Genomic DNA, 13,424 nt, shown 5'->3' on the forward strand with positions numbered 1-13,424 from the left:
CTTCCAGTAAGCCCAAGAAAAAGTCTACCAGAATTTCTGAAATTTTCACAGAATGTCAATGTTTGAGAGTATTTGTCCTGTCAGAGAGAGTGAAAATGGAAAAAGGTAAGGACTCGGAGCACTGGGCACATCCCTGGCTGTATTCATTTGTAACTAAGCAGCAGTATTTTTGTTCTGTTTATTTTTTCTCGCTCTTACAGTATTCTCCTTTTATCATTGGAAGTAATTCGTCATTTCAGGAGATTATGATGATACGTATGGTATATACATTATGTATTTCATATATTTTTAATATATACTATTACATGTAATTAGTGTTATCATTATACTATTTTTCCTTTTAAGTATCAGTGGCTTCTTTTTCTAGAGCAATCATGAAATTTCACAGTATGAAAATGGAAGAAATCAACAAAATTATTCGTGACCTTTGGCGAAGTACCTATCGTGGACAAGGTAATTTACATGGTTTATCACGGATCTTTTCCAAGGCCCCGTCCCTGGCTTTTTGCACATATTATCTCTCATCATGCCAGTATTACCTCCTGGACCCCTTTGTGAACATCTCTTAAGAGATTTTCTAAGAATTCTTATCTTGACAATAATCTTGTAACAAGGAAAGAAAATGCAGTTTTCTATTCCAAACCCTGATGAGACTTACATATTTGGCTATGGTACATATTATATTTAACTGATGACCTAATAGATTCTGTTGAAGTGTAGATAGGGATAAGCTGAAATGTGATAAGAAGAAAGCCAGCAGGAGGAAACTCTTTTAATAGGGGAACTAAGCAAGGCAGAGCAGAGACTGAGGGTTGAGACATCTGGGTTGCTTCTTTCTCATGAACCCTCTCAGCCACTTTTAATGGTAATGTCACGTTGCTTCTTAGGCTTACTTGATATTTGCAGATGACAAAAGGCTACAGAGTATAGGTTGCTCTGAAATCTTCTTTTTGTGTCAGATATTGAATACATAGAAATTCGGTCTGACGCCGATGAAAATGTATCAGCCTCTGATAAAAGGCGGAATTATAACTACCGAGTGGTGATGCTGAAGGGAGACACAGCCTTGGATATGCGAGGACGATGCAGTGCTGGACAGAAGGCAGGTATCTCAAGCCCCTAGGAAGCCCACAGATAACTGACAGAAACTAGTGTCTGTGCAGTGAAAGCACCCAGAGCTGCTGGGGAATATGGTGAGAAGACCCTCACAGCACTCCTTGTTGCCACATAAAGTTAGCCAGACACAGCTACCCGTTACCCTCTTCCAGTTTTAACCAGCATTTCCTGCAACATTAGATAATCTTTCAGGAGAAGGGTCTGAGAAGTCCTCACCTGATTAGCCTAACAGAGAACCATTCATTGCTTCATAACTCTCCTTATGAGAATAAAGTTACTTGTGTTATCAATTGTAAGACATACCTCTGTTTTATGTGCCACCAAGAAAGAAAGAATGCAGTTTTAACTGCAAGAATGCATCCTGATTTCAGAGCAGTCAGAAGTGGGGGAGGGGCGTTCACCAAACCACATCCCAGGTTGAGCCACATGAGGCATTAAAATAACTAAGTCTCATTGAAAAGCAGCCCCATCACAGGACTGCGTCCCTGCCCCCACCTAGCCTTTGGACCTGCAGACCCTCTAAAAGAAGGGTTCTTGCCAGGAGCACCTGGCTGGCTCAGTCAGAAAAGCATCTGACTTTTGATCTTGTGGTTTGAGCCCCATGTTGGATGTAGAGATTACTTTAGAAAAATGTTAAGAGAAGCATCTGTTAGACCAGAGGCCCTGACACCCATAGCTGCCCCTGCATCCCTTCTCCCCCCACTGCCTAGACTCAGCTGCTGGGTCAGGCCATCTGGCTCTAGATGAGGCTCTGAGAGGACAACCTGTGTTGTTGGATAGGGAGCACAGAGCAAATCAGAGGAATAAAGCTTTAAGGGATCAGGAAAATTGGACCTTCATCCTTGGGGAACAAGGCTGGGTCCTTTCACTGCACATAGGTTTATAACCAAGATGTCATGGATGCGTGAGCTTACTCTTTTTAGATTAGAAGCAGATTATATGGGATAAAAATTCCAGACCCCTGATTTTCTTTAAAAAATCTTAAAATTCTAGAAATGGGTGCTCACATTATATAAAGTATTTTCATAAACAGTTTTTCTATTTTTGCTTGAAGACAATCCTGTGTATATGTATTTTTTGTCAGCCCAGCTGATACCAATTTAAGGCATATGCAGATTATTATCTTAGTCATAGTCTGCAAAAATGACAACTTTGTGATCTATAACCAGTATTCCTACTTGCTTTGGTGGTTTTCAGTGGTTATTATGAATAAGAAAATACAGAGTTTGTAATATGTCCCTTTGTATTGAAAATGCTTTGAAAATTGTTTTCTAAACAAAGTAGATTTCCTATAGATACTCTAAATTATAAAAATTAGCAGTAATTGCTTCCTTGGTGTTGGGTTGGGGGAGAAGACAAAAACTTTGGTAAAGCTTGGCCAGGAACATCATTTAGACTCTTAATATGTAGGGTTGCAGGTGGGGGCTGTATTAGCGTTCAAATACAGGAAGGAAGTGTCTTCCCCAAAGGGCCAAGCTATGATCCTGGCTTCTGCAGTCTTCTAGCCTTCCCTGGACATCAAAGAGAAGCTGTAAACTGCTCTGAAATCACAACTCACTCACTGATGCTCCTTTATTCATAGATTCAAGGGGAGGGGATATGGACAGCTCATGCAAAAGTAGTGGATACTCTGTTATTTTTAATTCTGTGTCCTTTGTGCCCTCAGATGGCTTCAGCTGGGGCTGAGGGTTTTAGTATTAGGTTTCTACTAACTGGGAAAGTGTTCAGAGTTTCAGTTCCTTGGATGTCCTATAGTTTAGCTTAAATAAAACCGTACTTCTGTACTCCTGATACACTGACCTGGGAATATTCTTTCTGTCTTGGTTCCCTCAGAATTATAAACACAGACATTTAAGTGTAGGTTAGAATGCAATACCTGGTGCCCCTCTGGGACCCCAGAACATACAGATTTAAAAGTAACTCGGGAAGAGTGGGTGAGAGGTTGTTAATCTTACACAGTTAACTAAAATGATTAGTTACAGATAAACAGTAATGCAGATGACAGGCTGAGATACAACATACCTGATGGTTCACTTTCTGGAAGGGTTTAAGAGTCTGGTCACAGGGCCAGGCTCTCCCAAATAAAAGAGCAACAATTCACCTAAAGTCACTGACCCGATGACATTGCTCCCTTCCCTTATAAAGACATTAGGCCAGGTGTGCATGCTTTCCTAACGTGAATGAGAAAGAGGTCTGTGTGGTACAGCTCAGCTCTGGTGCTTTCTTCCAGGTATTAGCCTCACTCATCATTCGTCTGGCCCTGGCTGAAACATTCTGCTTGAACTGTGGCATCCTTGCCCTGGATGAGCCAACAACAAATCTTGACAGAGAAAATATTGAATCTCTTGCACATGCTCTCGTTGAGTAAGTATCTCAAATTTGGGGGCAGGCTATGATAGTAATATATATTACACTTAGAAAGTAACGTAGAGTTCTGTGGTGAAAACCTCTGCATGTGTCTTCCTTGGGAAAGCTAGTTGGTGTCAGACGTTAGGCTTTACCTTTGATAGTAATTCTTCAGATACTTAAAAAGAACTAGGTGGTGAACAGCAGCCCCAGACACATCCTGCAATCTCCCTAGGTGTGCTGAAGGGTTTCCTGGCTTGGTTTGCCTTCTCTGTAAACCCACCACAGGTGCCCACAGGTCATGTAGAGGAGTTAGCATGCCCTGCTTAAAACATTTCTAGGTGCTAATAGTGGATTTTGGCCCATCTCCCCAGTTTTATGAGGAATGACAGCTCCTATTCAAAAAGTATAATAGTGGTTATGTAGAATCTAGAAAGTAAAATTGCACACAGCTTTTGCCACATTCATGTGTGGTGGGTGCAGACCCCAGAAATGGGCAGCCTCTCCTGTGCTGGCAGAGGAAACCCACTTTTCCCAAACTAGAGAAGCTATTTTGGGTACTCTGGCTCAAGATAGATTCTTTCTGGCAGAGACACTAGCAGGAATGGGGCACCTTTCTCAGCCACCTCTCAGTCATCCTGCATGACCAGCACATAAGGGCTAATACTTTTCAAAGCTCAGTGCATTCAGCCACGGGTAACCGATAAACAAATGGTTAGTTAAAAAGTCTGATTTCAGTCTCATAGCTAGTTACCTCAGCATATAATGAGCAAAAATGTTCCCAGTACACCCACTCAGGCCTCTTGTGTGTCATACTAATGATGCATCTAGTGACTGGTGGTGGCAGAATTCTAAGTAGACCCAGCTCCTAAGAAGGCAGCTGGGCTTGCATATGTAATTTCCCTTGCCTGTAGTTGGTTTTTTTTTTTTTTTTTTTCTTCCAGAGATAATTAGTAACAGGTCAGGAAAACCCCAGACAAAGGAATAAGTAAGACTCCTAAAGTTGAGCAGCTCAGATATTAAGGAAAATTTAGTAAAACATTTCTGCCTGTTTTAATAAGAACAACTTTGTGTTCTGGAAGAAACTAGATCATGTATTCTCATCAGTCCCTGAGTCAGACCTAGAGGAAGAGTCCATCACCCTCACTGTCTGGATCGGACATGGGACTCCTACCTGGCTGGGCTGAAGGTCTGGGTCCAGCTCCCCATCTCCAGTTTCCTCCAGGGTTGTCCTGTGTCTGACAAGGTTCTCAGTGTCTTTTTCATATAAAGGAGAGGATTATTTATGCTCTTCAGTAATAAAAGGTTCTCAATATATTGTTTCAGGATAATCAAGAGTCGCTCGCAGCAGCGTAACTTCCAGCTTCTGGTAATCACTCACGATGAGGATTTTGTGGAGCTCTTAGGGCGTTCTAAATATGTGGAGAAATTCTACAGGATTAAGAAGAACATTGATCAGTGCTCAGAGATTGTGACATGTAGTGTTAGCTCTCTAGGTTCTTATGTGCATTAAAAATAGTCAAGATTTTGGGGCGCCTGGGTGGCTTAGTCTGCTAAGTGTCCGACTTCAGCTCAGGTCATGATCTCAACAGTTCGTGAGTTCGAGCCACAAGTCAGGCTCTGTGCCTACAGCTCAGAGCCTGGAGCCTGCTTCTGATTCTGTGTCTCCCTCTCTGTCTCTCTGCCCCTCCCCGACTCATCCTCACTCACGCTCTCTCGCTCTCAAAAATAAAAACATTAAAATTTTTAAATAGTCAAGATTTTGCCTTAGAATCAAGTCCTCGGGCAGCTGTTTATTTCTGGTTTCAACTAAGTCAGTGCAAAAATCTGTCCTTTCAGAGGAGCTTTGTGTCTAGGATTTTGAATGTCTGAGAGGTTCTACCATCATTAAAATTGTTTCTCATGACATTTGGACTGATTTCCTGAACTTCATCCCCCTCCAGGCAGCCTCCGTCAGGCCTGGGGGTTCAGTAGCAGCACAGTTGGACTCAGCTACTCTGTTTCCCTTCCCAGCACAAATGAATGATTCCTGGTACTACCAGAAGCTGTTACCTTTCACTTCAAAGCACTGTTAAGAAGTAGGTTTTCACTGCCTTGATAATTAATGATTGGGCATTTAAAAAAAGTGTTGGGGCACCTGGGTGGCTTAGTTGGTTAAGTGTCCGACTTCGGCTCAGGTTATCATCTCTTGGTTGGTGAGTTCGAACCCCCCATCAGACACGCTGCTATCAGCGCAGAGCCTGCTTCAGATCCTCTATCCCCCTCTCTCCCTCCCCCTCCCCTACTCTCTCTCAAAAATAAACGTTTAAAAAAAAAGTGTTACCTCTGAATTTCTTTGGATATGATTTTTAAAACCTGAGTTATTAGCACTAATATCTGAAGATGACTGGAAATCATGAGGTTTTAATATTTGGCTCTGCTCCATTTTATAAATACCAGAAGTAACCTTCCTCACTGGGACTCAGTTTCCCAAAGTAAAATTAGTAGTAGTCCTATGGGGCATCAGGGTTTGAAAGGAACCGTAAGTAATCATGTAATTGAAACTCACCATCTTCCCCCCACCCCATACCCCTGCCAGGTAGTCACCCAAACTTGGGGTTCTCTCTAGACAGAGGAAGTTCTCCACTGTGCACATCCACCTTTGGAAAGCTCTGATCAATAGCAGGATTCCCTTTGCTTGAGGCATGATCTGCCATCATGAAGAAGTCTGGGGCTTTCCATATATCTTATGTACATCTCTGCCTCACCATCAATCTTGATGGTTCACCAAGTGCATTCCAGCGTGGAAGGCAAGCAAGGCTCACTCATGGAGTCATAGCCTTCTCCCAGGGGGCTCTGACCAGACCTGGAAGAGCAGGCCTCATCCTCATTCCAGATCTTATTTCCATTAAAGGTCCAATCACACCTTTTCCCTGGAATTGCCAGCTGACACCAGAAAGCTTTCCCCAAGCATTACACACAGAATGCTACCAAGCCACGCACTTTTGAGTTAGACTTTTTGGAGTTGACTTTTTCAGAGAGTCTTGTCAGTCATGCGGCACAATCAGTTTTGTACCATCTGCAAATCTAATGAGTATATGGTATAGATAGCCCTTCTTAACCATAGTATAGGGGGAATTAAGCCCTAAGGACCTAAGGTATTTGCAATAGGCGGAATAAAGACCTCCAAAGATACCAAATCCTAATCCCTAGAACCTCTGAATGTTACCTCATTTGGCTAAGGGACTTGACAGATGTGATTAAAGATAAGGATCTTGACAAGGGGAGATTATCCAGGTGGGCCGTAAATGTAATTACAAATGTCCTAAGGAAGCAGAGAGCAAGATCATGCAACCAGCAAAGGCAGCATGTGGATGGATGCATAGACAAGTTCTGTGCTGTGAAGGTAGAGGAAGGGCTGTAAGCCAAGGAATTCAAGCTACCAGGAATGGCCGAAAAAAGCAAAGGAATGCTCTCCCTTCAGAGCCTCCAAAAAGGAATCAGCTGACACCTTGATTTAATGAGCCCTGATTGGGGCTTTTGACCTCCAGAACTGTAGAAGAGAATAGATTTTTGGTGTTTTAAGCTACTTAGTGTGAGCTCATTTACTACAGCAACAGTAGGAAACTCCTACGGTATCCATCGTAATCCATTTCTGTGCACCTCAAGTGACCTTACAGTTGACGCTTGAACAACATGGGTTTGAACTGTGTGGGTCCACTTACATGTGGGGTTTTTGCCACCACCAGTACAGTATCGTAAATGTATTCCCTTTTTCTTACGAGTTTCTTGGTATTTTCTTTCCTCTAGCTTACTTTGCTTTATGAATACTGTATATAATATACAAACAGAATACGTGTTTATCAGCTGTTTACGTCATCAGTAACACTTCCAGTCAGCATTATAGTATCAGTAGCTAAGTTTTGGGGTAGTCAAAAGTTACACAAAGGTGTTTGCGCTGAGGGGTTGGCTCCCCTAACTCCTGCGTTCATTTTTCAAGGGTCAACTGTAGTTATATATGATCATCTTTTGGGAGAACGGAAAAAAAGTGTTACTCAAATCATTTTGTGTTCTGTTATTTACATGAAGAACCCTGGTTGAGAAAGTCTGGTCCAGACACTCTCCTACTGCCTGGATCAAAGGGCCAAGGAACACAGCCACCACTCCAGCCAACTGCTTCCTGTCCACTGACTGAAAAGTTTCAGTCATCCTAATTGGCTTTGAAAAACTAAAATTACCTATTTACCACACTAGCATGAGCTCCACAAAGGTACCATGGGGAAAAACTGACCAGTTTCAGAACAAAGATCCAGGAACTTGTAAATTAATACGAGCACTTCATTTCTAGCCATATATTAAACATACACAATAACCAAGATTTTTTATCCCAAGAATGCAAGATTATTTCAAAAAGTCATAAATCTGTTCATAAATCACCATAATAAAGCCAAAGGGTAAAAATTCTGATAGACACCAAACATGGACCATTTTTTTTATATATACAATTCAACATCTCTTAGCTTTAGCCAAACTCCTAAAACTACCATCTTCTTAATGGTATTTGTGTCACCAAGTCAAAATTAAAGTCATCTTAATAGCAAAAGATGAAGCATTTCTCATTAAATAAAAAATTATCTTCTATCAAAAGGTTTCTGAAAGCACTAGCCACTACAACATGGAATGACAAGGCCATACAGGATAAATACGGGCAAGGAAGCAAAGTTATTTACAAATTAGAGTTTTCCCATCTCAGCTCCCTACTCCCTGAGGTCCGTGGAGCTTCCCTAGCCGCCCTTCTGACAGTGGCCGTTTTCACATTCCCCTTGTAACCTACTTCTCACTGGTGCTTCTCGATCATTATCCATTAAACACCCACCCCCCCCTCCTCCACACATGGGATGAGTAGACATCCCAGTGTCGAGATTAAGAATAGGAGCCAGTGTCCCAAGCACCACCAATCACTAGGTTCTGGGACCTTGGGCAAGTTATTTATTCTCTTTTAGCTCTGATTCCTTATCTTTAAAGTAGGTAAGACACCACCTCTATTGGGGAGTTAAGAGAATTAAATGCCTAGAACTGCTTACTGCTTAGAACTGCTTAGAATTGCCTGGCACAAGAGTAAGTGCAGTAAAACCTTGTATTGCAACGAACTTGTTCTGCGAGTGTTCCACAAGAGAAGCAAACGTTTCCAATAAATTCTAACTTGATACATGAGCGATGTCTTACAGTACGAGTAGTACACGATGCCAAACGTCACAACTGAGCCAATGGTTCTCTCTTATCTGCGGGACTGTGGGTGATCGTCTCCCATCCTCAAATGCTTGGTCTCAGGCCGTGGTGTTTGGCAGAAATCGTTGATTTTTCAGTATGTTGGAAGGTGCCAACAACTAGCTGAGTGTATTTTTTGTCACTTCAAAGCATCTCTGGACAGTCCTTTGCTTTTCCATACAAGAGTAAGCTTAGGAATGCTTTGCTTCATTCTAGGTCAGGCTGCCTGCAGACATAGACCCTTTCCTCTGTTGCCTTATTGCCAGTCACATGAAGTACAGTACATGACAAGAGTTTATTAATACTGTACTGTATTCACTACTGTAGTCAACATCCATGCGAGTGTATACAATGGCCCCCATGCAGAAAAAGGGTGAAAAGAAAGGCAGTAAGGAGATGATTACAGTGAAAGAAGGGTATCCTAAAGAAGTAAAAATGTGGTATGTGAGTGGCCGAAATTACAAGATTTTATAAAAAGCCTACATCTGTGTCTGGTCGGCAGAGGAGGAGGAGTAAAAGACAGAAGAATCCCTCAATTCGAACGAGATTAGTGAGATGTGTAAAAGGTGGGAAGCAGTGCAACATTTTGTAGAAAAGCACCACCCAATGAAGCGTACGAGCTACGAATCTGTTTCACGACAATGCAATGTGACATTTCCGCAAAATCCTCAAAAGGAGGCAAAAGCAAATGTCATTGGATAGGTTCCTTGTTAAAGTTGCACAAAAAGAAAAAGATTCCATTGAGCCAATAGATAGCAGTGATTCCATTAATGATAGTGAAATTCGTCCTACACAGTAACCCTCCTCTCTGTCTCCCCCACACCAGCCGTTCCAGCTCGGGTTAGTGAGTGGCTTGCCATGTGCACCTTCCACTGAGCTGCCTTTCACGGTTTAAAAACAAAAAGTAGGAAAGAAAAGCCTTTTGACAAGATACAGGTAACAGCCACAGACAGAAGTAGGCTGGAGCACATGCGAAGTTCTTACAACAGAGGCAGGCACTGACAGCTCTCTCCACAACCCTCTAGGTGCTGACTTCTCAAGTGTGTCCAGTCTAGATCTTGTCTAAACTCCTGACTCAGAGTCAGCTGCCTACTGGACATCTAGTTGCCCTTGAATATCTAACCGACATCTGAACTTTAAAATGACAGTCTTTCCCCCAGAACCTCTACCTCCCATAGGCTTTCGGTTAATGGCAACTCCATTCTTTCCATTGCTCAGGCAAAAATCTTGGCATCATCCTTCATATTTTATCTCATACCCCACATCTAACCCACCGGTTTAACTATGGGCTCAACTTTGAAAATGTAGCCAGAATCCGACCACGGCTTACCTTCTAAACCACTGCTGCCCTGACCCCAGCCACCATCATCTCTAACGTGAATCATCTGAGGAGCTACCTAAATGCTTTCACTGGTCGGTCCTGCCCCCGGCACTGTGTTCTCAACACACCGGTCAGTCATCTTTGAAAGAGTAAACCAATTCTCTGTTTCTCACAGGAGGGTGGCTCACCAACTCTGAAGCCACTTTATATACACAAATCAGAGAAATACACACGTATTGTAGATGATAAAAGCCAAGTTTCTGTTAGAGAAATGTTTGTATATCATTAGAAAAGGGGGAAGACTAAAAACAACCCTGAAGTATCATGCTGAATCCAAAGTATCTGTATATTTACAGTTTTAGTATATAAAGGATTTCTACTTCGTTTAGCAAAGTAAAGGGAGGGAATAACGGGTGGAGGAGCGGGGGTGGGGGGGGAATAAGAATAGTAAGGACTGCCAAAAATCTGCTCCTCCATAGGAGCCATGAGAATGATGACCAAAGCTGTTACACTTTTTCAGCACTTTGGAAATTAACTAATGGCCTGCATTAAGCCAAGAAGTGTGTATTCAAGCAAAACAATCTCAGCGAGAAAAGCCGGTGGCTTTGTCCCACCCCCTGTCTCTGTGGTAGCTTTGAAAACTAGAAGCCCCATGACTACAGTACCTATGAAAACCAGCAGTGACTGGAAGGGCCAGAATAGACTGGAAGTCTCCAAAACCGTTTGCCCCAGAGAACTGCTGAGCGGCGTGGCAGCTCACTGAAAATCTCCATCCTCGGGGCTGATCTTTATTTGAACGGACTCTGGCTCCGCCTGCAAACAGCCCTAACTGCGGTAGGCTATCCCTCTTAGCGGGCAAGCACTGCAGCAGCCTGGGGTAGCATGACCAAGTGGGGCCGGCAACAGGGTAACCAAACACCTAAAAGAAGAAAATCAGACAAGGAGAGGCCTGTGGGAGCTTTGACATGCCACCACACATTCCTGGGAGTCTACAGGTTCATGTGTGAGTCACAGTTTCGTGAATGCTCAGGAGGACCCTGAGAAGACCCTAAGCTCTGACCTTGAAACTCCACTCACACAACCTGTGAAGGCTAAGGCCTTGCAAACTGCCTGCTGGAGCACCAAGGACACGACAGAACAAAATCTCCCGGTCCCACAGACACATGCACAGCCTTTCAACTAAGGCTTAGAAACTTTTTAGTTCAAGACATTAAATGAAATCTCTGTACAATCATTTACTTAGCACCAAGCTGAGAATTCAGTGACCACACATAGCAGAGAATGTAGTTTTACAAAGTTAGTCCAGGAAAGGAGGCTTCAGGTCTAAGATGTCAATGTAGGAAGACCTTCAACTCCCCTCCTCCATGGATGCTCCAAATTCATACCTATTTGTAGAAAGATTCCTCTTAAAAAAGAACCCAGGGCTGAATGAACAGCTTCAGCACAATAGAAGTGAAACCTTACCCCTGACCCTACAAAGCTCAGCGGTGACGGAGAATACTGAGAGACCAGGAGCAGATTCAGCTGCTCTGCGATACAGAAAAAAACCCTTGATTTAAAAGAGCAATTAGATGGGGCACCTGGGTGGCTCAGTCGGTTAACAATGCAATGCTTGATTTCAGCTCAGATCAAGATCTCACAGTTTTGAGACAGAGCCCAGCATCAGGCTCCGCGCTGAGTGTAGAGCCTGCTTGGGATTCTCTCTCCCTCTCTCTCTCTGCCCCTCCCCTGCTTGTGCTCTCTCTCTCTCTCCCTCTCTCAAAACAAACAAACAAACAAACAACCAAACATTAATTAATTAAGCAACCTGAATATAAAAAATCTAGTCCCAGAACTCCGCCACAGGGCAGGGAAGCTGCTGGAACTCTCTCTGGCTCAGAGGGTCTGGGTCAAACCGATGTTCATGTGCCCCTCCACCCTGATAAGGTGGATGGGAGGAGGGTCTGGGCACCTTACCCAGCCTGCTTCTTCAATGAGCCCCAAGCCTTTATCCCACACCAGCCCAAACTATCCCCCAAGGTGGCCCTAGCATGGCACACACCAGGACGCCTCTGCTCAGCACTCACTACAGTTGCAGCCATCTTGCCAAGGTGACACAGTTGCAGGGCTCCCAGGAACACCCAAGCCCACACTAGTTTGGCTACAGATGAGTTGCTCTGGCACCTGCTGTGTGCAGGACCACCTCGACTCCAGCCACTCCACTGGGATGCCCCCTGCCTGGAGCACCCCAGGGCACCCTGGCTTGCACCCACATCAGTTGCAGCTGTCCTACCAAGGCACCCTCTGCATGGAGAGCCCTGGGAACTCCCCAGCTTAAACCCATCTCAGCTTCAGCTGTCCTATCAGGGTACCTCTGTGTGGAGAGCCTCAGGTCCACCCCGGCCCATGCCTACTCCAATCTCACCTGTCTCTCCAGGACAGGCACTGGGGATGACCATACACAGGACTGTTCCTTCAAGTATAGGACAAGTAGCTGTTCCACCTGCCTGACAGAAAAACACACAGAAAGTCAAGCAAAATATCAAAAAGATATATGCACCACAATGTTCACCGCAGCATTATTTACAATAGCCAAAACATGAAAGCAACCTACACATCCACTTATAGATGCATGAATTTTACAAACATCACACACACACACACACAGAGACTGGAATATTACTATTATATTATATTATATTATATTATATTATATTATACTATATCAGCCATAAATAAGCAGGAAATCTTGCCATTTAAAACAACATGAATAGAACTTGACAGTATTATGCTAAGTGAAATAAGTCAGAGAAAGACAAATACTGTATGATCTCACTTATATGTGGAATCTAAAAATAAAAACAAAGTGGCAAACGGGTGAAGGGGATCAAAAGGTAGAAACTTCATTATAAAATAAATAAGGGGAGCCCAGGTGGCTCAGCTGCTTAAGCGTCAGACTTCATTCAGCTCAGGTCATGATCACACGGCTCGTGAGTTCAAGCCCCGCACAGGACTCTGTGCTGACAGCTCAGAGCCTGGAGCCTGCTTCAGATTCGGTGTCTCTGTTTCTCTTTGCCCCTGCCCTGCTTGCACTCCATCTCTCTTTCTCTCAAAAATTAACAAACATTAAAAAAAAATTTTAGGGGCGCCTGGGTGGCGCAGTCAGTTAAGCGTCCGACTTCAGCCAGGTCATGATCTCGCGGTCCGTGAGTTCGAGCCCCGCGTCGGGCTCTGGGCTGATGGCTCAGAGCCTGGAGCCTGTTTCCGATTCTGTGTCTCCCTCTCTCTCTGCCCCTCGCCCGTTCATGCTCTGTCTCTCTCTGTCCCAAAAATAAATAAACGTTGAAAAAAAAAATTTTTTTTTTAAAAAAATTTTAATTAAGTCATGGGGATGTAAGGTACAGTATGGTAACTA

General features: G+C 43.5%; 1 protein-coding gene across 4 annotated transcripts in view; it reads left to right on the plus strand.

The window, feature by feature from the left end:
- Positions 1–5,697, plus strand: part of RAD50 (RAD50 double strand break repair protein) — an 86,441-nt gene extending 80,744 nt beyond the window's left edge. For 3 of the 4 annotated variants that reach the window (XM_047850149.1, XM_047850155.1, XM_047850168.1), the window contains 4 exons: positions 368–453; positions 960–1,102; positions 3,347–3,480; positions 4,789–5,697. In XM_047850149.1, coding sequence (XP_047706105.1) covers positions 368–453; positions 960–1,102; positions 3,347–3,480; positions 4,789–4,975 — 550 coding nt within the window. In that variant the 3' untranslated portion in view covers positions 4,976–5,697. Of the gene's footprint in view, positions 1–367; positions 454–959; positions 1,107–3,346; positions 3,481–4,788 lie in introns of all 4 variants that reach the window. The other variant, XR_007150379.1, reaches the window with a different exon arrangement.
- Positions 5,698–13,424: the final 7,727 nt, after the last annotated feature.

Source organism: Prionailurus viverrinus, chromosome A1, assembly GCF_022837055.1.
Source record: "Prionailurus viverrinus isolate Anna chromosome A1, UM_Priviv_1.0, whole genome shotgun sequence".
NCBI lineage: Eukaryota > Metazoa > Chordata > Mammalia > Carnivora > Felidae > Prionailurus > Prionailurus viverrinus.